We start from the raw sequence: 26,843 nt of genomic DNA, 5'->3' as shown, positions 1-26,843 counted from the left end.
ATTAAAAACATTTGCTTATTCATTCTAATGATACTGATAGAGAGGCAAATAAATGACATAACTGACAAATAAGGTATAGACAGAGGTCTAAATTCATGAATTTGTCAAATGTTCTTTCTTAAAACATTTTTACTTTTATTTTTTTGGTTTTTGTAAGGCAGTGGAGTTAAGTGACTTGCCCAAGATCACACAGCTAGGTAATTGCTAAATGTCTGAGGCCAGATTTGAACACAGGTCCTCCTGATTCCAGGGCTGGAGTTCTATTCACCGCATGACCTAGCTGCCCCTTTGTTAAAACATATTAACCATATCTTAAGTATAATGCATATAATCACCACAAAAGAAACAAATTTCTATAATATTACTTTATTGCTTGACTTCTTTCCATCTGTATCACAAACATTCTCCAGAAGTCCCAAGTTTCCTTCAGCATCTGTATATGCTATTTGCCAAGAGGTAGGGTGCCACGCTAGGCCACAAATTGTATAACCTTTCTCATGTTTCACCCTAAAAACAAAAAAAGGTTGAGTTTAAATCATGATAAAGAAATTTCAATAAGCATAATTAAATTCTAATAAGAGAAAGTCAAATGAATTTTTCAAAACAACGAGGAATAAGATAAACTATGTATTTTTTGACTCTACCTTTCCATGCAGTCTTTGGTTTCCACATTCCAAACAACAATACAACCATTTACACTCCCTGCTGCCAAATATTTTTCACAAGGAGACCAGGTTACAACATTGAAGGGCTATCAAGAAAAAAAGATAATAAAAATAAAGGCAATTGTAGATAAGTTGGGACTATATACACATTCTGATTTAGCAATTAGGTGACAAGAGTGGATAATGTTGGACTTAGGAGCCAAGAAAAATTGAAATTCAAAACCTGCATTATACACTTGCAAGTTGTATATATATGGGCAAGTCATTTAGCCTCTCTGCCTCAGTATTCTTTCATGTAGAATAAGGATAAGCAACTATACTATAGAGTAGTTGTGAGCATCAAATGAGATAACACGTGTAGAGTATTTTGCAAAATTTAAATCACTATATAAATGGTAGCTGCTATTATTAATCCATAAATGCCATTATTCAAGGTTTCAGAAGACTTCTAACTAGATAGCATTTCACAGAGAAATACAGTAAGGATACAATAAACATTCAATTATTCTTTGAAACTATTACTTTAGGTATAGACTTGAGAACAAAATTTTTTAAACCTATTTATCACCTTATCCATATCTGGATCATAGAATTCTATGATTCAACTTTGTGCTTGTTTAATTATTCTTCATTTGTGCCTGATTTTTCATGATCCCATCACGGGTTTTCATGGAAAAGTGAATTGTCATTTCCTTCTTCAGTTCAGTTTATAGATGAGAAAACTGAGGCAAATGGGGTTGTGACTTGTCCATAATCACATGGCTAGGAAGTGTTTGAAGCTAGATTTGAACTCAGGATCTTCCTGATTCCAGGATCAGCACTCTTACCTACTATGCCAAAAGATTTATTGGCAAAAGTCAAGGTACACTGATATATCTGATATAAAAACTTCCTTAGATGAAAGCAGTACCTCAACTATAGCAAGAAGAGATATTTATATCCTTTTGAAAGGACTACCACTATTAATGAGTTAGTGGAAGATGGAATTTAAGATCCTATTATAAATAAATTCACTTGTATCCTTGATCTTTTCCTCTGTGTAGTCTTTCATTAATCTGTGATAGTTGAAATCTGATATTACTCTGAAGATATCAGCTCGGAAAGGATAGCTAATTACTTCCCCATTTCCCCAGGTCAGTAAAATAGCATTCCACATACTCATATCCAGATCTTTAATTTGACACCTTTACTTAGCATCCTTCTCCTCTAGTTAATGGCAACCTATCACTGATCATTCTCATTGTGCTGTCATTTTACTAACTTGAAAGATTTTCCTCTACCTTTCTTAGTCTAATCTATATTTTTAAAGGAACTGTGGGAAGATGCAGTGTAGATCCATTCTAAACCTAGGTAGCTCATAAACACTACAGTAAATCCTAAAAATTCATTAAGAAGAGTAATGTAAAGAAACTAAAAGAGCTATAAGTTATTACATCAAATCCAGGATTATATAAAATGACTACCAGAATCCTTTAAAAGTTCTATAGATAAGCTAGGAGAGGCAGAAGCCAAAGAACTCAAGCAGTGTAGACTAAGAACAGGAAACAAGGCTAGTCCAGTAATAAAAAATAGGCTCAGGCACCCTGCTTCTGAACCATAGCAGGAGCCAGAGGCAGAGCAGGACAAAGGTAGGGCAGCCAAACAGAATGCCAAAAGCCAAAACCAGGACAGCAAGAGAAAAGATCCAACAAACATTCAGGCAACAAGTTCCAAAGCATAAGGCAAACCAGGAAGCAAGGCCAAACCAGGGGAAGCAAGGCCAAACCAGGGGATTCACAGGCAGAACCAGAGCTAGGGCAGGTCCTGGGAAGCAAAGTATTTGGGGGTCTTACAGGAAGCCTGCTAATAGAAGAAACAACATCTTATCAAGCCTGTCAGACTAACAGTAAGAAACAAAGTCAACTCTCAGTTTAGGACTGTGCAAAAAGACAGAAAAGAGGACAGGGTCAAAACCAAAGTTAAACTACCAAATCCAGGAAGTCTTTCAGAAGGCAGGGCTTAGTCTTACCCACTTCACTAGAAGTAAGCAGGGCCTTCCCATATCAGTCAGTAGTACATGAGAAAGCAGAATCTGACCATAGCAAAATCTAGAAACCAAAGTGAGATAAGAGTAAACAGAAAAAAAATACAAAAAACAATGAAGAGATAAACAGAAATATAATGACTCTATAAGTTCATGGAGAGACTAAAAGAAAAGAATAGCAACAAAGGCTATTAGAGTACCTAGAAGAGATGAAGAAACAAAAAGATAGAGTTAAATGAAATGACAGATGGGGAGGAAAGGATAGAGAGCAATAATAGTTTCAAACAGTGGCAAAATCTTACACAAGAAGTGAAATTTCTGAAAACTAAAAATGAACTCCCTAACAGGAAAATTAATGAACTGGATCATTCCATCAGTACAATAACCAGGGACAATTTTAGGGTATCTGCATTGGAGAATACCATCTCTATCCAGAGAAAGAATTATGGAGTTTAAACAAAGACCAAAGATTATTACCTTCAATTATTTTTTTTAAAAAGTTGTCTTATGTACTACATAATTTTCCTATATTTTATTTCTTCCTCAAGGATATGTTTTTTCCTCTCAACACATTCAATTCTGATCAATGTATAGCATGAAAACAATGTAAAGATTATCAGATTGCCTTCTGTGGGGGGAAGGGGAAGGAAAAATTGTAAAATTCAAAAAAGATAGGTAGAAACATCATTGTACATAATTGGAAACCAAATAAAATTTATTAAAGTGAAAAACTAAGGATAAACCAAATATAAAGCAATGACTAGATGAATAAGAAATATAATAAAGAATAAAATAAATAAAATATAAATATAATAAAGAAATATGAAAATATAATATATTAAAATATAATAAAATACAATAAGAAATATAATCAAACGTCAAAAGAAAAAATATAAGGTGTATATATATATAATATAAAATCAATTAACCTGGGAAACAAAGAAAGATAGTATAAGGAGTGGGGGGGGGGCCCAGTATACCATATTTTAAGAAATCATAAGCAAAAACTTCCTAGATTCATTAGGACCAGATACAAAGTGAAAAGGAAAAAAAAATCAACCAATCTTCTGAAAGAAAGTCCAAAATGAAAATTCTCAGATAGATGATAACCAAAATCCAAAGTTTCTAGGTAAAGGAAAAAAAATCACAAATAGTCAAAAAGTAAGAGTTTAAGAACCAAGATCAACCATTAGGGTGACACAATATTTGTCAAGAGAGCTTGGGATATAATATTCTGAAACCCAAAAGATAAAAATCTCTAACACTAAATATAGCCTATTTGGAAAAAACAAGTATAATCCTACAAGGAGGAAAATGGACATTTAATGAAAGAGAATTTCCCAGCATTTCCTCACCTAAGAGAATCTGAATCTTTTGTCTGACTGTTTTACCAATGACTTCATAAACTACTAGAAAAGTATACCCAGGGGCAGCTAGGTGGCTCGGTGGATAGAGTACTGACCCTGGAGTCAGGAGTACCTGAGTTCAAATCTGTCCTCAGACACTTAATTACCTAGCTGTATGGCCTTGGGCAAGTCACTTAACCCCATTTGCCTTGCAAAAACCTAAAAAAAAAAGACAACAGAAAAGTATACCCAACTGGACTTAGGCAGTCATTTAACAGATTATTCTAGAGAATGAAAATGCAAGTCATTCCAGTGGAGTACACTGTGCCTTTTTGATGGTCATGTAAGAGAACAATGTAGGGAAGAAAAGGATGTCATTTATATTGACTGCAGGGCAATGGTTTGTGAGAGGACAAAACTCAATCACTCTCTTCTTTGATATTAGGACCAAAAAACAAATATTGTTGGTGACTTTTCCTGCATGTTTTTTGTGGGATATCTTAGCTCACATCAGAAACCATACAAGGTCTCTGTTAAAGTCCTAACAACCAGTCTGAAGTAGATATTAGAGAATGGGTCCACTGTCATCAAATTAGGCTTAGGTCTATCTGAAACTCTTTAAAGAAAAGATATAACTGGGTTCTTTATGCTAATTACAGCAACCATCAAAACCAAATGGCCCTCTCATCCCACTTCAGGTTAAGAAGTCTGTTCTTCAGAACCAGAAAAACACTGTACACCCTAACAGCAACATGGGAGTGATGTTCAACCATGAAGGACTTGCTCATTCCATCAGTGCAACAATTGGGAACAATTCTGGGCTGTCTGCAAAGGAGAGTACCATCTGTATCTAGATAAGCTGTGGAGTTTGAACAAAGTACAAGGACTATTCTCTTTAATTTAGAAAAAAACCCAGATATATTATTGTCTGATCTTGTTACCTCTGAGAATTTTGTTCTCTTTAAGGATATGATTTCTTTCTCATCACACCCAATTTGGATCAAGGTACAACATGGAAACAAAGTAAAGACTGACAGAGTGCTATCTGTGGGGTGGGGGTGGGGGGAGGGAAGCAAGATTGGGGGAAAACTGTAAAACTCAAATATCTTTAATAAAAATAAATTAAAAAAAAAGAAGTTTGCTCTTATGCCTCTCACTGTTCAAGTCATATCCAAGTTATATTCATGATGAATCAATAAAACCCTAAGGGAGGGGAGGGAATTTAGCAGTTTCTTAGATTCCATCTTCAAGAAAACCAAGTAAATAAGAATGGACTGTTTCTGGATACAGAACTGACTGACCCTTCTCAGCCTTTTCTTATTCCTTTCCCAGTGCATCTAGAGGCTGATGTTCTTTATCACTTCAAAAGATATTCTGAATATTATCACAGGTCTTCCTCAAGAGGCACATTTCCTTTTCTCTGAGATGGTTCAGACAACTTCCCAGGAAAGAACTTGAAAGATCAACAAGTCTATTGTTTGGAAATACCTTGCTTTTTAACAGCATACATTAACTAGAATGAATGTATATTAACATGAAAAAGGGGGATCACTAGACTGCCTGGACAGTAATTCTGAGACCCTGGATGAAGATGAGGGGAGAATACTTATCCAGCCCCTACAAAAGAATACGATAGCTCCTCCTCAGAAACTTTAAAAGGAGTAAAGATTTTGGTATCAGGAAGAAGGTGCCTTAATGAAAGAGGCAGGGAATATTGAGTGGAAAGTGACACAGGGGGAACTCTCAATATCAACTAAGATTCTGTTTTATGTTGGATAAATTTATGACCTCTTAGTCATAATAGATGTCATCTATGCTGTGTTCCTGATTTTCTTAATGCTGTTTCTATTCATTGTCAATAACAATTTAAAGACATCCCTCACCTCCCAGTGAACTGCAAAGTTTGAACATCACTCACTAAACATGGTCCAGATATAAGGGAGGAGTAAAGGTTAGGATTTTTGGTCCTCATGTGCAGGAAATTAGAATTGTCCAGTAGAAGTTCTAAGGTCACTTACATGAAAAAAGAGCTTTTCAAAGATACTTAGGACCTTGCCAGCAAGAGGTAGTATATAATAAGACCACAACCTAAATTAATATTCCTTTCCTCCCCTGCCATGTACCCATCCCATATTGATTAGACTGGTTCTTTCCCTGAAAGACGATAAAGCTGGCTCCTTTCCTATTACATACAAACATACCTATTTCACTTATCCTGAAAAAAATTTTGTCTTGATCCTTCCACTCTCAATTAATATTGTCCTATATCACTTCTGCTCTTTATGGTTAAATTCCTTGAAAAGGTCATCTACAATAGACAGTTATACTCTCTATTCCCTCTCTTCTAATCTCCCTTTAATCTAGTTTCTGACCTCACCATTCCATTCAAACTACTCTTTCCAAAGGCTTCTCTGCAGTTTTTCATGCTATTTACTATCTTCTCCTCCTCAATAGTATCTTTTCTCGGGGCAGTTAGGTGGAGCAGTGGAATCAGGAGGACCTGGGTTCAAATTCAGCTTCAGACAATAATTACTTAGCTTGGGGAAGTCACTTAATCTTAATCTTCCAAAACACACACAAAAAAAGTTTCTTCTCTCTAGGTTTTTAGGGTACCACTTTCTTCTGATCCTCCTATTTATCTGACCATTCCTTCTCAGTCTTCTTTCCTGGATCCTCTCCAGATCATGCCCTCTAACTATCCCTCAAGGTTCTGTCCTGGGTCCTCTTTTTTCCTATCCTTTTACTGCTTCACTTAGTAATCTCATAAACTCCCATAAATTTAATTATCATCTGCATGTTAATGATTTACAAAACCCCCTAACATGCCCTAACCTCTCTGGTGACTTCCAATCTCATATTTCTTTCCTTCCCCCTAAACCCTCCCCTCTTTCTATGCTCCCTATTACTGTGGAGTACAATATCATTCTTCCAGTTCCTCAAGTCTGCAACCAAGATAACATCCTCAATTCCTCACTATCTCTCATGGTCCCCCCAATTTCACCTATGCAACATCTCTCAAATATCTCCAGGCTCTCATGCCTGGACTAGCCTATCATGGGTCTGCCTGCCTCAAGCCTTTCTACCTACCCAAACCATTGTTCATTCAGTTATTAAAATGATCTTTCTAAAAAGCAAATTTGATCATGTCAACCCACTACTCAATAAACGACAGTTTATTGCCTTCAGGACCAAATACAAAACATTGTTTGGTGTTCAAATCTCTATATAACTTAAACATTTATCTTTCCAGTCTTATTAATCTTTTAATTCCATATCACATTCTCTTTAATAGTGACATTAGTGTCCTGCCTGTTCCATCTCTCAGCTATAGGTATTTTCTCTGTCTGTCTCCCATGCCTGGAATGCTCTCCTTCACTCTAGCCACTGACCTCTCAGGTTCCTTTAAAATCCCAATAAAATCCCATTTTTTACAGGAAGCCTTTCTCAACCACTCTCAAATATAATGCCTTCCCTCTTAATTTTTTCCTCATTAATCTGGAAATAGTTTGTATGTATGTCATTGCTTGTTATTTACTACTTTAGACACTGAACTCTTTCAGGGCAGAGACTTTCTTTTGCCTCTTTTTATATCTCTAGCACTTAGTGCAGTGCTTGACACTTAAGAAATGATTAATGACTGAATGATAAAGCCGTCCTTTAGACCTAAATGACAGGTAGGCTGCTAAGGTTCACATCATTCCTCGGTTGATATAAGCTTCCTACTGACTCTGGCAAGGCTTCCAGGTCACATAAAGTAAAAAGTACCAGCAATATGGGATTGGGGTCCTTCAGGCTTGATGGATGTCCCAAAGATACCACAAGTCACCACAGTAGATCATTGCTGATCAGATGCAAGCTAAGAGCTGCAGTATTCTTGCTAGGCTATAACTAAGAAAAGCTCTATTTTAGTGTTAAAAGTGCATAATTTCAATATCTAACCTAAACTAAAAACAAAGACCAGGCTGAATCAGGCCTGACCATTATATGGGCAAAAATTCAGTCCATTAAATCTATCTCTTTTAAAAATTTTGCTTCCTCCTCAGCAACAGATAGAAAGAGAAATTACATTCAAAATAACTATAGACAATAAAAAATTCTTGAAAAGTCAACCTGTCAAGACAAACCCACTCAATTATAAAACACTTCTCACAAAAATAAAATAGATCTGAACAATGGAAAAAAAAACCTTAATTGCTCATGGCCAAGCCAAGTCAAAAGAATAAAAATGACAATTCTACCTATATTAATTTACTTATTCAGTGGCATACCAATCAAACTATCAAAAAATTATTTTCTAGAGCTAGAAAAAATAATCACAAAATTCATCTGGAAGAACAAATGCTTAAGGATATCAAGATAATCAGTGAGAAAAAGGTGGGCTAGGTTTACCAGATCTCAAATTGTATTATAAAAACAATCTGGTATTGGCTAAGAAACAGAGTGGTGGATAAGAGGAATATTACATTACAAATTACATTATGGTAAATGAACACAGTAATCTATAAGATAAACCCCAAAGTCCAAGCTTCTGGAATAAAAACTTATTATTTGACAAAAATTGCTGGGAAAACTGTATGACAGAAACTAGATACAGGCCAATATCTCACATCATCTACCAAAATAAGGTCAAAATGGGTAGAGTACTTACCCATAAAGGGTGATAACCATAAGCAAATTATGATAGGATGGAATAGTTTATCTGTCAGATTTATGGATAAGGGAAGAAGTTAGGACCGAAGATAAAGAGAGCAATACATAATATAAAATATAAAATCAATGCAACCAAAATTATAAGGAAAGCAGAAAACTGGGGGGGAAAATTTTGCAACAAGTATTTCTGATAAAGACCTCATTTGTCAAATATACAGAGAACTGAGTGGAATTTATAAAACAAGTCATTCACCATCTAATAAACGCTCAAAGGATATGAACAAGTTTTTAGTCAAAGAAATCAAAGCTACCTATAATCAAATAAAAAATGCTCTAAAAATCACTAATGATCAGAGAAATGCAAATTCAAGTAACTCTGAGATAGCATCTCACCTCCATCAGAGCGGCTAACATGACAAAAAGGGAAAATTTTAGATGTTGGAGGGATATGGGAATACTGGGACATTATTACATTGCTGTTGGAGTTGTGAACTGATCCAACCAATCAGTAATTCGGAAAACAAATTCTATTCCTCCCTCCAGCCGTTTACATTCATCAGTTTGGGACTATGCCCAAAGAGCTATAAAACCGTGCAAACCCTTTGATTCAGCATTACCACTGCAAGATTCATATCTAAGACCCTCCCCCCAAAAAAGAATCAATTTGCATAAAAATATTTATACCAGCCCTTTTTATGGTGGCTTAAGAATTGGAAATCAAATGGATGCCCATATCTTGAAGAAAGGCTAAATGTGATTGAAATGGAATATTACTGTGCTATAAGAAATGAGAAGCAGGATAATTCCAAAAAAAAAATTCTGGAAATACTTACATGAAATGATGCATCACCAGTGAAGTGAGCAGAACCAGGAAAATATTGAGCACAGCAACAATATTGTTTCCATGAAGAACAACGAATGACTTAAATTATTTTCAGAAGTACAATAATAACCCAAGACATTTCAAAGATCTAAAGATGAAGCAAAATATCCACTTTCTTTTTTAGGCTTTTTTGGAAGGCAATGGGGTTAAAGTGACTTGCCCAAGGCCACAGAGCTAGATAATTATTAAGTAGCTGAGGTCGGATTTGGACTCAGGTCTTCCTGACTCCAGAGATGGTGCTCCTTTTCACTGCACCACCTACTAGCTGCCCTACTATCCACTTTCAGAGAAAGAATTGTTATTGACTGAAGCACACTATTTTTTACTTTCATTCCCCCCCTTTTTTTGAATCTTCTTGTACAAAATGACTAATATGGAAATGGTTTATATAATTGCACTTGCATAACTTATTTATGATTGCTTACTATTGGGGAAGGGTGAAGGATGAAGGGAAGATGGAGGAATGGAATTTGGAACTAAATCTTTAAATAAAAATATTAAAATGTTACTTCCTCCTTTGCTAACCAATGGAGAATTAGCTGGACAGAGAATTCATCTTTATGTATGAAAGTATTTATAACTCCCCAATTTATCCACATGAAAAATGATAAAGAATAATTTTTACCAGAAGCTTCCAATCAAATTAACTGACTTTTCAAAAGCAAATTATATGTGAGCTAGCCAAGGCATTGAATTCTACAACTGACAAATACCCTCAGGTTTTTCTTGCAACTGTCCTTGGTCCTTATTAATGAAATGGAATCCATCCTCTCATTCTCCCATACTAAAGTCACTCCCTGAGAAGCAAAATTTGCCAGGGAGGAATGGAAAGAGGGCTATTAGGAGAATAAGTCAGTCACTCTTTTTCACTGGCTGGAAGAAAGGAAGGTGGACATTGATAAGAGTTAGAAAGTCTTTCAAAGTTGCTTTTCTCTATCAGGTTGTCAGTATATAAATTTTCCCCCTAATTTGCGCTCTTTACTCTGCATCTGTTGATGAAATTCTTTCACTTTATCATTTCTTATGATCAGTGAATATTTATTAAAGGCCTACTATGTGTATGGTACTGTGCTTAGCACTGGAGAAATAAAAAGAAGCAAAAGATAATTCTTCCACTCAAGTAGCTTACAGTCTAATGTAGGAGACAATATGTAAACAAATATATACTATGGGGGTGGCTAGGTGGCGCAGTGGATAAAGCACCGGCCCTGAGTACCAGAGTACCTAGGTTCAAATCCGGTCTCTGACACTTAATAATTACCTAGCTGTGTGGCCTTGGGCAAGCCACTTAACCTCATTTGCCTTGCAAAAACCTAAAAAACAAACAAACAAACAAACAAAAAACCCAAGATAAATAGAAAATAATTAAAAGAGGGAAGGCACTGGAATTAAAGAGGACTTAAAGAAAACTTCCTAAAGATGGGATTTTAGCTGAGACTTAGAGGAGGCCAAGGGAAGAAAGCAGTCTGAGTGGTGGTGGGAAGAGTGCTAGAGGAATGGGGACAGTCAGAGAGAATGCCCAGTGTAGAGACGGAGTGTCTTGTATATGGAATATAATTAGATCTAAAAATGTGTCATGGAGTAAAGTATAGGAAGACTGGAAAAGTAAAAGGGAGGTAAAACCAAGAAGGAAAGGCTTTGATAGACAAACAGAACATTTCTTATTTGATCATGGAGGTAACAAGAAGCCATTGAAGTTTATTGAGCATGTGTACAAGGGGTGGGGTTGGGAAGAAGGGATGATAGATGACATAATGAGAATTGTACTTCAGGAAAATAACTTTAATGGCAGAATGGTGGATGGATTGGAGTGGGAAGAAACTTGAGGCAGGCAGATCCATCAGCAGATTATTGTAATACTCTAACACTCTAGAAGTGAGATGATAAGAGCTTGCACTAGAGCAGTGGCAGTGTCAGAGAAGAGAAGGGGATGTAACTGAGAGATATGGCAAAGGTGAAAACAACAGACACTGAAAACAGATTGGCTATGTAGAGTGAGATAAAAGTCAGGAATCCTAGAATAACAATAATATTCCATTACATTCATTTAGCACAATCATTTACCATTTCCCAATAGAATGACACCCCTTAGTTTGTAATATTTGGCAACTCCAATAAGAGCTATTATAAATATCCTGTATGTATAATCTTTTACCTTTATCTTTGAAGAATTCTAGTAAATGGGTCAGAGGGTTCACAAAGTGTTGTTACTTTGGGGGCATAGTTCCAAACTGTTTTCCAGAATGGCTGGACCAGTTCCTGGAACAGGTACACCAACCTGGGTAAATTAAGATCTAATCTCTATTTGCCTCAGTTTCCTCAACTGTAAAACAGAAATAATAATTGTCATTTCATTCGTGTCCAACTCTCCCACATCCTAATTTGGAGTTTTCTTGGCAAAGATATTGGAGTGGTAGGCCATTTCCTTCTCCAGCTCATTTTACAGATGAGAAAACTGAAACAAATAAGTTTAAGTGACTTGCCCATGGTGACCCAGCAGTAAATGTCTGAGGCAAGATTTGTATTCAAGTCTTCCTGACTCCAGGGTCAGTGATCTATCTACTGCACCACCTAGCTGTCCCAGAAATAATAACAGCATCTGACTACTAGGTTTGTTGTGAGGATCAAATGAAATATTAGCACAATACCTGGCAAATAGAATAATTTAATGCTTAATAAAATGTTTTTTTCTTCTTTCCTTTGTTTCTTCCTACCAACAGTGTGCTAGTATATATGTTTTCCCAAAGTCGCTCCAACATATTATTTTCCTTCTTTGTCTGATGGTTATGAGATGAAACTTCAAAGTTGTTTTAATTTGCATTTCTCTAATTATTAATGCTCTAGAACATCTTTTCTTATGGCCATTGCTAACTTGGATTTCTTCCTTTGAGGACTGCTTATTTATATCCTTTTTTCTATTTATCTACATAGAAATGGTTCTCAGTTTGAGAAGATTATATCCATTTTTTATATATCTTGGATATGAAAATTTTATCAGAGCAACTTGTTGCCAAGATTTTTTTTCATTTACCTGTTTCCTTTTCTTTGGGGGAGGGGGAAGTGAAGATAGGGAAAAGACAATGGATATTAAGTGACCTGCCCAGAGTCATATAACTAGTATATGTTTGAGAGTGGATTTGAACACAGGTCCTCCTCACTCCAAGGGTGGTGCTCTATCCATTGCACCATCTAGCCAGTCCAATCCAAATATTTATTAAATAGATGTACTTAATATTTGATTATTATATCATATACAATTAATATGAGAATTTGGATATATATCTATATAAATATCATCTGATAGGCTTTACAGAGGCAAATATGTATGTTTCTGTTTATGATCATATAGTGGGTATTTGATAGGAGAGATTTTCAACAATAGATCTTTCTCACTCAAAATCTATCCTTTCACATTGTTGGTAACTTTGGTAGAAATATCAAAGATCAGGGGAGGGGGAAAAAGGGGAAAAGCAGGCCTTTAGAGGTAATTTTCTAAAGCAGATCTAATTAGATTTGTTTGTACAAAAACTTAAATTTTAAAAAAGCAAAATTGTTGATTTTTATTTTGTGTATTTGCTCTACTGCTTGTATGACCATGAAATCTTCCCCTACAATAGTGCATCTTATGATCTTTGATTACTATGTAATAATCAAAACTGCAACCTGAAGCTTTGGCAAGAAATACACAACTAAAGCATCAATAGCCAGACTAAAATACCAAAGACATCTGAGTTTATTTTATCAAGGTAAGCAGCGTACATTAAACATTCTCTCCCTCTTGAGAAAGAAATCAATAAAACCTACCAGAGTGATGAAATTATCTGACAGATCAAATTCATTTCTCCAAGTTTCTCTTCTATATAGCTTGATGCTATTTCCTACTGGAACTGCCAGTAGCTATTAGGAAGATAAATATTTTAAATCATATTAAACAACTTTGGGCTAAGTTTAATTTAAAAAAGAAAAAGTAAATGAAAACTTTAATGTACATTACTGAAGCATTATCTATAATCAGAAAAAATAAAGTTATTTATTACTAGTTGAAACACTTTTATTATAATACTGTGCAGAGTCTAACCTACTCTCCTCAACTTATTACATTAAAACCTTGAAGACACGATTACTTAAAAACTGGCAACTACTACTTTAAGAAATGGATATCCTGTTTGAACTTAGTGTTCCTAAGTAATGTGTCTCCTCTGATGAGGATGACTTGTGAAAAGGAAATGTAGAGATGGATTGGCCAAAGAAAGGAGACCATTATCCATCTTCAAAAATAGAATTCTTTCAACATTTTAAAAGTAGCTTTCTTACTTTAAGATCATTAGGACCCCATCATGAGGTGAGAAACATATATTGAAAATTTCTTACACATTTTGTACAATTAACATATTAACACTGAAGAGAATAATATGAGTTTCTAATGCTAACCCTAAGATCCAAAATAAAAATTTATGTGAAAAAACATGTCAGCACAAAGATTATTTAGATATTTTGTGAATATAACAATATATTATTAAAATATTATTTAAGAAAATTATTTAAGAAAAGAGAAATAAAAATTGTATTTTTTTTTTTAGGTTTCACAAAGGTTTATTTTTAGAACCATGGAGGCAGCTTTTCAATGAGTCCATTACCATGATTAAATGAACACACATACATTTCAGTTACATGGAAGAGGACAGAGGAAAAGGGAGTAGAAGGAAAACAACCCTGATGTTTTACAGCAAAAAATTGTATTTTTTAAATGTAGAATGTACATTTTCAAAAATATGCCATTTTAGTCTTAAACACTTCAATAGGAAAAAAAAGTTTTAAATTATTTCTATATAACTTTAACTTCAACTGTAAAATTTTAAATACATTGAAGGCCTCATAATCAAAAACTGTCAGATTTGAGCAAAAAATTAAAATAAAGGTTAAAATATTTGCAAGTTTTACTTACCTTCCCACTTTTTGGTTGCCAAGCAAGTCTGCATATTGATTTTGCATTCATCACATCGTTACACTTTTGTAGCAATGGCCAACTAATAGCACATGTCTGATTTTTAAAAAATTAGAAAATTATTTCCCTTTGTGAAAATCTCAGAAAATTATACAGAATTCAAATACACAGATTTTAAAACATAATATGAGCTTTTCAGTTAAAATTTATTCTTAAATGACCAAAAATTCTTACAAAATGACAGCAGCAAATTTATTTTAATTATATTTATTATTTTTAAAATTACAAATGTGAAAATGTTTGCTTAATATTGTATGTAAGTACTTTCAAAAATATATATGGTATAAATTTTAAATTATTACTATTAATAATAAAGTACATACTATATATAGATAGTATGCACTCATTCATCCAACAAGCATTTGTTTTATATGCCATTTATATTCTATTGTGGAATACAAATGTACATAATAGGTAAGCACCTTGAAAACTGACACTTTTATTTTTCCTTGTAGCTCCATACTTAGCCTGGTACATGACAGGCAATTAATAAACAGCAATTAATTCATTTATAGGAATATATAAAGTAGGAAAAAAGTAATTAATTACTAGATGAAAGTAGCAGGAGGAATGAAAATCAGCAAAGGCATCATGAAGAAGATGGTGTTTGGCTGCAACTTGAAGAAAACTAGGGATTCTAAGAGGCAGAAAGGAGGAAGTAATATATTTCAGGCATGGGAGACAAGTGATGGAACACTGTATGAGTACATATGACTTCATTCCAGTAAAGCTGGACAGTAGTGTCTGTACAGTAGTGTGGCACACAACACAATTGGAAAAGTTAGGACCAGGACTTACTGGAGATTTTGAAAGCATAACTCCAGATCTTTATAAACATAACTTATTTATACATCCTTCAGTTCTATTATGTTTCTATAATACTCAAATATGTGAATTGACAAAAAGTTCATCTAATGCTACTCAAAGATAAACAATAGAGACAAAAAAGTATTCACCTAAGTGAGTATTAGGCTATTAAGATTAATGGTATCATGCAATACCATAAACAGTAAATATCTAGGCTAATCAAGAAAATACACACAAATATTTAAATTGAAATGGATGAGTTTACCTGATCTGAGATTTGCCATACTTTAATTGAGCCATCACAACTTGCTGATGCCTGAATGAGGAAATAGGAGTTAAAGGTAAATTTCTATTCATGAGATCATCCAAATGATAAAAAAAACCCCAACAAATTATCAAAATTAATCAAATTTTATCAAATTAAGTTTATAACTGCATATAAATTTCTACTTAATTATTGTCTTATAAATCTAAAGAAGATATTTATAGCAGGGAATAAATGGAAACAAGTAGAAAACTACCAGAAAGATATCCTTCGGATCAAAGGAAACACTTAACACAGGAGCATCATGTCCTCGAAATGTCTTCTGCTGACTACTATCCATCACATCCACAATTTTCACCATAAAATCACTGTAAACAATGAAATAACTGTTTTTTCAAAACCATGATTCAAATGTAATACATACTTCAAAATAATATAAGCATGTTAGCAATATGATTTTGACTTCATTTGACTTTCAATTCTCCTTGCACATGTAGATTGCATGTGCAAAATTCCTAATAATTTAGTAAATATCAACACTGACTATATATTAAGCTTGTTTACATCTCCAAGTTAAATATATTATGTTTTAAAAATTATGGGCGGGGTGGGGTAGAGTCAAGATGGCGGCATGAGAACAGGCTTTCCCAGGCACTCTCTCCAAAATATTTCAAAAACCTTAAAATTATGACTAACTAAATTTTCAAGAGACAAGAACCCCAAGGAAACATCCAGTGAGGCAATTCTCCAGCCAAAGGTAACCTGGAAGATCATGGGAAGGCACTGTTCCACAGGATTGAAGAGGGTGGCAGCGCAGACAGGATCACCACACCAGAGTGAAGGAGCTCCAACCTTCTGGGAACAGCCCACAGGGCGCCTGGGTCCCTGGGAGTGCTGGCTCCTGGCAGCAGAAGCAGTTTCCTGATGTGCCAACTCAGGGAACACCAAACACAACTTGGAAGATCAGCAGGGAAATCTCTGCCAGAGCAAGTGCAGAGCCCAGACCATCTTGGCCCTCAACACAGCCATGGCCCTTGGGGCAGCTGCAGCTATCAGCACAGCCCAGTTCCCAGGAAACAGAAGCAGGTCCACAGGGCTGCCCATCAGGAAGGTGCCCAGCAGCTGCTCCCAGAGCATTCAGCCCATGCAAAGTAAGGGAGTGGGGGGAGATTATCGAAGTTTCCTGTCCATGGGACAAGACTCTGGTACCTTGTCCATATTCAGAACCTGGTCTCAGTCAAGGACACCCCATTACCACAGAGCAGGGACCCTCCTCAAAAGAGTTCACAATCCTAAAACTATTTTTAAAACCTAGAATAATGTGAAATAGTAGTAGATGTAACAAAACCAATAGGTCACAAGATGGTAGTGTTATAATAGATCTAGAGCAGGAAGGTACTTGAGGCCATGTATCCCTTATTTTTAAATGAGGAAACAGGCACAGAGAGGTTAAATGACTTGTCTTGAGTCTTACAGGTAATATTCTGGTCCACTGACTCTGAGCAAGTGTGGTAATTTTTGCTGTTCTCTGGGAACATAACTAATTTTTTTTTATTTTTTAGAGTTTATTTATTTATTTATTTGTTTGTTTGTTTTTTAGGTTTTTCAAGGCAACGGGATTAAGTGGCTTGCCCAAGGCCACACAGCTAGGTAATTATTAAGTGTCTGAGGTCAGATTTGAACCCAAGTACTCCTGACTCCAAGGTCGGTGCTCTATCCACTGCGCCACCTAGCTGCCCCCACTGTGATAATATACTGTTCTTCTAGTTCTGCTTACTTCACTCTATACTGGTTTATACAAAAATTCCCTTTTAATGAATGTCTGGGCCATTTCATACATTACATTAATATTTCTAGCACATTTACATACCATAGTTTTTTTCAGTTATTTCCCAAAATGATGAACCATCTTGTTACTAGCTCTTTGTTAACAAAAAAGATTAATTCTACAAATATTTTGGCATATAATTGGACCTTTATCTAATCATTGAAGTCCTTGGAATATATGCCCAGTATAGACCTAATAAGTTACTTTTCCTGCCTAATTAGGTCAAATTAAAATCCAAAATAGCCAGAGTGATTCAAATAGCACATCAAGTGTTCCTGTTCTTCCACTTTCACTCCAAGACTGACTGTTCCCAAATTGAGTCAAGGTCATTTTATACTAAACTGTTAGCTTTTCCAATAGCAAACATTACCCAGATCCAGCAGCAATTTTGGTACCATCTCTATTAAAGACCACATGGTTTGCAATTGTAGTGAATCGAGTCAGTATGCCATCTGGAGCTCCATCAGGGAATGTATGAATTTGAATAGTATTATTAGATACTGAGGTGACCAATTTTCCTTTCTAAAAAAAAATACAAACAAGAATTTATTAATTACAAATGTGTAAAATGAAGAATGTTTAACAGGATGGATCAAAACTGACATCAAATTTTTCCATATTCAAAAACTTCAAACAGCTATCAAACCTCCTAAATACCAAATTGAGTAGCTTTTGGAATACTTGACTAAAGAAAAAATATTCCCATTTCTCTAATAATTGATTATGGTATATTTTCAAAATATTCAAAAGATAAAATACACACACACACACACACACACACACACACACACACAGGTAACATTTTAAAATCTGATTCATCACTCTTTACCCAACATTCAAAAAAAGCAGGAATATGACAAAGCTTATTTTTCAAGAGGAAAAATTGCCTTTGTCCTTTATTATTTCAATTTGCTAGATTCTAGCATAACAAGTACTCTCTTAAGCAAGAAAAAGTATTTAATTTTTTAAATAGTTTTTAAATTTTAATTAAATACAAAATAAGAAAAAATTCCATGTGCACATTAAACATAAGAGGATTTAAAATATAAAATATTTTTATAAATATAAAAATAAATATATAAAATATATTTTTTAAAATTTCCTTTTCAAGAAAGCCTATATAATAAATACCACACATTTTGTTCAGAATTGTCCATTTTATATTTGCTTCCTTATAGGTTTTTTTTGGTTCTCTGCTATGCACTTTTTATTTTCTCTCTCTCTCCCCTCCCCAGGTTAAAATTAAGCTCAGAGATACGATACACACATACACATACTTATATTATACACATATCCACATACACATTCATAGATATCTATAACCATACGTATCTACATATATGTAAGACAATACTATGCTTATTTCCACTTATCCTTTCTCTGAAAGTGGTTAGCATCTTCCATAGTAAGTCTAAGTCTTTCCAAATTTTTCTGAATTCTGGTGGCTCACCATTTCCTCCACTATAGTAATATTTTTATTTTCTACTATCTAATTATTTTAAATAGTCAAAAACAATATTTATTAATATTGTTGACATATAATTAACATTTTAAAGTTATATACAATCTTTCCTTCTTTGCAGAGATGTGGAGTTATTTAAATGTAGAACACTAAATGTAGCATTAAATTCAATGGTGTGGTTGGTTCTGCTAAACTGTTTTGCCTTTTTTCTTTTTTTTAAACAAAAGATATATGGAAAAGAAAGAAAATATTTAGGAATGAAAGTAATATAAAACAAAAAAATCAACAAAAAAGTTTGAAAATCATGTTCATATTATTAAATGCATTCAAAGGTTAAGAGTTTTCACTCTTAGAAACCAGGAGGGATGGGATTTCAGGGAAACCTGGAGGGATTTGCATGAACTGATGCTGAGTGAGATGAGCAGAACCAGAAAAACACTGTACACCCTAACAGCAACATGGGAGTGATGTTCAACCTTGAAGGACTTGCTCATTCCATCAGCGCAACAATTGGGAACAATTTTTGGCTGTCTGCAAAGGAGAGTACCATCTGTATCCAGATAAGGAGCTGTGGAGTTTGAACAAAGCACAAGGACTATTCCCTTTAATTCGGAAAAAAAAAAAAACCCCAGATGTCTTATTGTCTGATCTGGTTACCTCTGAGAATTCTGTTCTCTTTAAGGATATGATTTCTCTCTCATCACACCCAATTTGGATCAAGGTACAACATGGAAACAAAGTAAAGACTGACGGAGTGCTATCTGTGGGGTGGGGGTGGGGGGAGGGATGCAAGATTGGGGGAAAATTGTAAAACTCAAATAATATCTTTAATAAAAATTAAAAAGAAAAGTTTTCAATCTGATTTTTTTCTTATAGCTTAAATAAACAATTATATATGCTTCTGAAAAAGTATTCATTTGCCAAAGTATGAAATTCAGATTACTCATAAACTGAAAGATCTTATAATCATTTTGAATACCTTTAAAGCACATGAATAAGCCCTATCTCCAACATTAATAGATTTAGGATCATCGTCATCCAGATCCTTCCAAATTCTCACATCTCCATCACTTCCACAAGTTATGATACAACTGTTTAAAAAAAAATTACATGTATATAAATATATATGCAAATACATATCCCACACTGGTAAAAATAAATTATAATACTCATGTACTTTTTTGCCCTATTAAATGATAAAAAAAGTATCACATTGTAACCATTTTTATTCATGGATTCAAGCTGCTATTTGACAAATTTACTCACATCTCTCACATTTAAATGAAAGATAACATTAACCTCTTTCAACTTTTAAAACAATAAAAAGCAGGGAAGGGATAAGATTTCTAAGGAACCCTTCCTGCTTTAAATTTTAAGTTGCTATGGTTTAGTCATGATCACTGAAAGAAAAATATCAAGTAATAAATAGCCCAAAGAAATATGAACCCAATACTTTGTTGTTTATATGAAATGTGGCATATAACATAGAGGTCACTTTTATGTAAGACTTTACATAAGACCTCTTACTTCAACCTCCTGTCTCCTGATTGGGCTCTCTGGGTCACTTTCTGGTCCTTCAAGCATTCCCAGAATAAACTAAGACTAACTCCATTTGCCTTGAGGTCAGGCTTGAGAGATCCTCCAAAAGACCCATCTCCATTTGTTGATATTCTGCTTGGATTCATTCACCCCAAACCCACTTCTCAATACCAACTTCTGCTCATTTATTCCCATCTACCTCTACCCTTTTCAAAAACATCCTACTCCAAATCTGCCCATCCATTTTATCATGCTCTCTGGAATGCTTGCACTATAATTAACACTTTTCCTGTGATTTTAAACCTCTTCCTCTCTTGCAGCTCCCTCCTGATGACACTTTCTTTGGCTACCCTTTCTAGCATTGATTACACTTTTTTTAAAAATACACATAAATTATCATTCACTGGTGAAAGAGTTGTTCCCTATCGTCATTTCAAGACTCTTCCTTTACTAAGATCACTTAAAAACCTCTCTTCCTTTGAAGTTTACTATATCCAAATTTTTACCCATTTCAGATCATGGTGGTACTGATGAGTTCAGTGATTATCTTTCTCTATCCCAAACTTTACCACGATAATGGGAGACTTCAACATAGTGATGCTCCCTTAAATACTCCAATTTCCAAATTCCCCAATCTAATCAATACCCATGATCTGTTCATCTATTCTACCTCCCAACTCTACATAGGGATAATACTAGATAATTTCATCACCCAAATGTATATCACTTCAGTATTCAATCAGAATTTTTTTATCTGATAATCTTTTTTTTCATTCCAGATTTCCCTATGCTATTCTTCCCCCAATTCTATTCTTCATCTTCACATTGTCTCTAACCTGTCTCATCCTCAAAACTTTGCTCAGGTTACCCTTGTACTAACTACACTCTCTTCCCTTCTCAATCTTAACTCCTTGATCAAACAGTTCAACTCTACATTATGCTTTACTTTGAAATCCTTTGCCTCTCTGTCCTATTGTCACCACACACCTTGCTCAATCACAACCCTTGATAAGTCCCACTATGCACTTCCTTCAATTCAAGTCATATAATGCTAAATGGATCTGGAAGAAGTCATAAAAGTACTAATTGGTTCAAATCCTTTATGAATTTATTATTTAATATCACTTTTGCCCTCACAGAAGCAAGGCTGCTAGTACTCCCTAAATCAATTCTCTAACTTGAAGAGATCTTCTAAATTTTCTCTTCATACATCAAGTCTCAAGCTACACTCCTCTCCAAACCACTCAGCAGAGGAACTCACCTCATATTTCACTGAGAAAATTGAAGTCAAGAATTCCTTCTCACATCAATCTTCACGATTTCCTTCTTCCCCCATTGTATCGAAAGGAATAAGCGTCCTTGTCAAGCCTAACCTTTCTATTAGCACTTCTGATTATATACTGCTGATTGTTTCCCCACCCCATAATCTTCATCCTTTCCTTTCTGTCTACATCTATGCCTCCTATAGTTTACAAAAACACCCTAATTTCTTCTGCAATCCTTACTTGTTAAAGTATAGATTTTCTCCCCTTCTCAGTTAAACTCCTTGAAAAAGTCAGCTACACTTAATGCTGCTACTTTCTCTCTTCTTACTATCTTCAAATACTTTCTATCTGGTTTCTGATCTTATTATTCAATTCTCTCTAAAATTGTTTATAATGTCTTTACTGTCAATAACTGCTATCTTTTCAATCATTACCCTTCTAAACCTCTCAGTAGAACTTGATATGTTATTTAGGCTGCTATGCAGCGCAATGGATAAAACACTGGACTTGAAGTCAAAAAGACCTAAGTTCAAATCCTACCTCAGACTATGACACTGTTTAAAAATGGGTAAGTCATGAAAGTCTTTTCTGTCTCAGTTTTCTCATTTGTAAAATGAGAATAATAATAATAATAGCATCTACCTTAGCAGGGTTGTTGTGAGGATCAAATAAGAAAAATAAAGCATTTTGCAATCCTTAAAGTGTTATAGAAATACTAGTTATTATTATTACTGTTAGTATTGTTAATATAAAATGTAATTTATACTATTCGATAATATATAATTATATTAGTTATAATATTGATAACCTATCCTAATGTTTTCAATTATTATGCTCCTGTTATAAAAACATATAATATTATTATTATTTACCTAGATACACTCCTTCCATAACACTATTCTTTCTTGTTTCTCCTTTTACTCATCTGACCACCCCCTCAGTCTCTTCTGACAGATTTTTCAACCATGTCATGCCCACTAATTGTGAGTCTGCTTTTCACTGCATGCTTTCACTTGACCTCATCTGCTCCCAGGAATTGGTAGATTCTAGGCAGATTCCAAGATTAATATGTCTAGTCTTTCTTCTGAGTTCCAGTCCCATGTCACCAACTGTCTGCTAGACACTTAAAAATGGATGTCCTATTATAAGCATCTCATATTCAAGATGTCTAAAATAGAACTCATCTTTTCACCCAAACACTATTCTTCTATACTTCTGGATACTACTATTGAACTCACTCTCATTCTCTCAGTTACCTAGGTTTGCAACACTGATGTCACCCTTGAATTCTTACTCTTGCAGTTGCCAAAAATCTTGTTTCTACTTTCATAGTATATCTCATTTAAATCCCTTTTATCTTACACAGCCACAATCCTACTTCAGGCCCTTATCCCTTCTCATCCAGACTATTTTTATAAACTTTTAAGTAGTCTTCCAGTCTTAAGTCTTTCCTTACTCCAACTCATCCTCCACATAGTTGTCCAAGTGATTTTCCTAAAGTAGAGGTATGGCCATGTCATTGCTCAATAAACTCCCCTAAAATGACTGAGCAGACTTTTTCAAGTACTGTACTTCTTACCTCCTGGCATGGGGATGGGGTAAGAAAAGTGCCCTAAAAGTCGTCTGCTTCACCTAACCTAAATGGTCTACTTAAAGCAGCAGATGGAGGATTCTACCCATAGTCAAAACACCAAAAAAGGTGCAAAATCTTCTGCAAAAATGAGTCCCATCACCAATGGTACATGGAATGTGCATACACTTATTGACAATATGAAATCTTAGCAGGCCTGAAAAATAAACAACATTTGTTGCAAAAGAACTCAACAGCCTTAAGTAAAACAAGGCTGGAAAATGAAGGTCAGCTTAACCAAAAGTCGGAGATGAACACACACTTTTCTGTGTGGTAATATACTGATGGAGTTAACTTCCACTTACCACATCTTACATTTACCTATTTATATATTATCTCTTCCATTAGTATCAAAAGTCCTTGAGGGCAGGTTTTTTTTTTATCTTTTTTTTGTATTCCAAGTATTTGGCAAAGTATACCAAATCAACACATAATCTTTGTGAATTGAATTCCCTCTCAGGAATTACAGGATATATATGTATGTGTATATGAGAAAATTTTGACTGAGAGGTAAAATGATTTGCCCAAAGTCATATAATAAGGAGAAGCAGTGGAATTTTAACCTAAGTCTTCTGACTCTAAATTCAATGCATTTTCTACCTCACCACAATGCTAGGTATTTGTGCTACCTAGTTAGTAAAAACATTATTATCTCTGTTTTACAGAGGCTCAGAAAATTTAAGTAAATTTTTCATGTCACATAACAACTAAAAGTCAGTTATAGCTATTGTAGTTACCTGTTTGAATATGTTGGTAATCTCTGAAAGAGCAATTCCAGTATAGGATGGAAACAGAAGTCAAATTACAAAGAGTTGAGGAATAAGTAATAAATGAGAAAGAAAAGCATTTGTTTTAATCTTTTTTATAAAGTATGGCTCACTGGATAGAGGAAAAATGAAGGTGGTATAAAAACAGAAGTTATAAAAAATATTATTTTAAAGTAAAATAAGACTTTTTGATAATATTTAATAAAAAGAAATCTTGATTTTTTTTTTTAGGTTTTTGCAAGGCAATGGGGTTAAGTGGCTTGCCCAAGGCTAGGTAATTATTAAGTGTCTGAGACTGCATTTGAACCCAGGTACTCCTGACTCCAGGGCCGGTATACTTTATCCACTGCGCCACCTAGCCACCCCCTTGATATGTTTTTATAAGGGAAAGGATCTATATTTTGACATTTATATAGCACTTGGTTTGCAAAATAACATATACATTCTATCACCTGTAATTTAACAACAATTCTGTGAGGTGAGAAAAGGAAAACAATTAACAATGATTAGTTTATTTTTAGTCTGATGCTAGAATTAGGCTCCTACTTTAGGAAAAGCTAGCCCTAAACGCTAAGCCAGACTATCAAAGCTTAAGTCTAGGTTATTAATGAATGGATAGATGGATAAGACCCTAACATTTAGTGTTGAATAATTTAGAGAAATAAAATAAACAAAGATTTTAGCTGGTTTTTTTGTTGGGTTTTTTTTTTGGAAGGAAACAGGGTTAAGTGGCTTGCCCAAGGCCACACAGCTAGGTAATTATTAAGTGTCTGAGACCAGATTTGAACTCAGGTACTCCCGACTCCAGGGCCAGTCCTCTATCCACTGCGCCACCTAGCTGCCCCAATTTTAGCTGTTTTAAAGACTAAATTTCCCTTTCTAATTTCTAGCAGAAAGGGGGACTGACCAGGGGCTAAGTAATAGAATCTTCTAAGAAATATGGGAGGGTGGGGAAGGAAAGGGGGTGACTGCTAACTACTGACCACAATTTCCTCTTTCCCTGTATGCTTTCTGTTTACAAAGGGAAGCACCAGTAAGGCAAGGACTTCTGGGACTGGAGAAAGAAAGCTTAGGAGAAGCTAACTAGTTAGATTACCCAAAACAAGTTTTGGACATTTTTTTATTCTTCATATCTGGGTCTCTAACATCTGAGGAGTCAGATGGTCTTATTTGATATACAAATGCTAGCTTTGCAAATTAAATCATAAAGGCCAAGTAATTATTCTCAGTTTCCTTTTATTTCAGATAATTAATTTTAACAGAAAAATAGATAATATTATTTCTAATTTAGAGGTGAAAAACTGCCACTCAGATCTTCCTGGCTCTAAAACAGTTCTTTGCTCATTTGGGATTATCCTAGTATATTACATTTCTTAAAGCTTACACATTTAACATATTTTGACATATTTACATATTTTGTTTCCTAAGCTAATATTTCATTATCTACATAAAAATATTAGAAAAATACTTACCTCCCAGAATCATCAAAACAAACATCTGTGTACCCTTCTGGATGTCCATATCTCATTGGCATTTGTGTGGCAGGCATCTTCTCCTTTTGCTATCAAAACAAGTTTTTCTAAAAATCTACCTTAAACTTTAAAATATGGTAAATTTAAGTTAGTTAATAAAAACTAGATGATAAAGAACACAGTCCAATGTACTTACTAGCCTTGTCTCTAGAGTTTTATTGAAATAATTACCTCCTCTCAGTAGAGGTGGTCTACTTCAGGTATGCAATGATGCATATATATTTTTCAGAAAAGTTCAAATAATGAGTTTGTTTTTGTTTAACTGTACATCTTTGCTATGAGGGAAGGTTCTGTGGAGAACTGATTTTTGAGAAATGACAACAATGTTAAAAAAAACCTAATACAATCTTTAAATATTTTTAAATGCTGGCTGATAACCTGAGTGTGCCTTGGTTTCCTTGAATCTAGCTCTTCTGTACACATGTACACACACACACAAACACAAAGAGAAACAGAAACAGATCCCTTATTTAATTGACTCGGTACTAGTCCTACACCTGCCTAACATAAATTAATTATTCTACCTCCTACAGGAAGTCTTCCCCAATCTCTCTTAATTACAGTGCTGTTCTTCTATTAATTTTTCCCAGTCATCCATTATAATGCTTGTTTGTAACGTATTTGCTTGGATGATCTCTCCGTTCAATAGTAGTCCTTAAAGGCAAGGACTGTATTACCTCTTTTGGTATCTCCCTATGTGTCTAGCATAGTAGGCTCTTAAACGTTTGTTGCATTTAATATAAACTGACAAGTATGCATCTAGCTGAAGAATAGAGATGGTGGGAAGATCGGTGCGAGCATTTAGGAGGAAATTACTTATTTAAAAGTGAACTTTCAAAAGTAGTTTGTTGGGGGTTTTTTGTTTGTTTTTGCAAGACCATAGGGTTAAGTTGCTTGCCCGAGGTCACATAGCTAGGTAATTATTAAGTGTCTGAGGGCGGATTTGAACGCCCCCAGTTTTACAAGGAGCTACAAAAACCTTGCAGAGAGAGGGGAAAGGGGGAAAGGGAAAGAGAGAAAGGGACAGAGGTAGACAGGAAAAAGTGTACCCTTTTCAGTACTTTAGCCGTGGTTAAGGATCTCTCATACCCGCACATGGGCCCCCTCTCCCCCGAACACGGGGCTATCAGTTCCCGAGAGTGTGACAAGAATAGAAATGGAGACAACTATGTAATA

The 26,843-nt window shown here is 34.7% G+C and overlaps 1 protein-coding gene across 3 annotated transcripts in view; it reads right to left on the bottom strand.

Annotated features, from left to right (window-relative positions):
- The window catches only part of WDHD1 (WD repeat and HMG-box DNA binding protein 1), a 100,834-nt gene that overhangs the window by 73,215 nt on the left and 776 nt on the right, over window positions 1-26,843 (bottom strand). The window contains exons 2-10 of one of the 3 annotated variants that reach the window (XM_074213449.1): window positions 25,608-25,732; window positions 19,914-20,025; window positions 17,843-17,994; window positions 15,901-16,012; window positions 15,645-15,695; window positions 14,513-14,608; window positions 13,372-13,464; window positions 645-751; window positions 366-507 (exon numbers count right to left, since the gene is read on the bottom strand). In XM_074213449.1, the coding sequence (XP_074069550.1) occupies window positions 366-507; window positions 645-751; window positions 13,372-13,464; window positions 14,513-14,608; window positions 15,645-15,695; window positions 15,901-16,012; window positions 17,843-17,994; window positions 19,914-20,025; window positions 25,608-25,684 (942 nt within the window). In that variant the 5' untranslated portion in view covers window positions 25,685-25,732. Of the gene's footprint in view, window positions 1-365; window positions 508-644; window positions 752-2,673; window positions 3,283-13,371; window positions 13,465-14,512; window positions 14,609-15,644; window positions 15,696-15,900; window positions 16,013-17,842; window positions 17,995-19,913; window positions 20,026-25,607; window positions 25,733-26,843 lie in introns of those variants that run through there. The other 2 variants (XM_074213448.1, XM_074213450.1) reach the window with 2 other exon arrangements.

Source organism: Macrotis lagotis, chromosome 1 (assembly GCF_037893015.1).
Source record: "Macrotis lagotis isolate mMagLag1 chromosome 1, bilby.v1.9.chrom.fasta, whole genome shotgun sequence".
NCBI lineage: Eukaryota > Metazoa > Chordata > Mammalia > Peramelemorphia > Peramelidae > Macrotis > Macrotis lagotis.
Note: the sequence above shows the minus strand (reverse complement) of the source record. Positions and strands in the feature narration are given on the sequence as shown.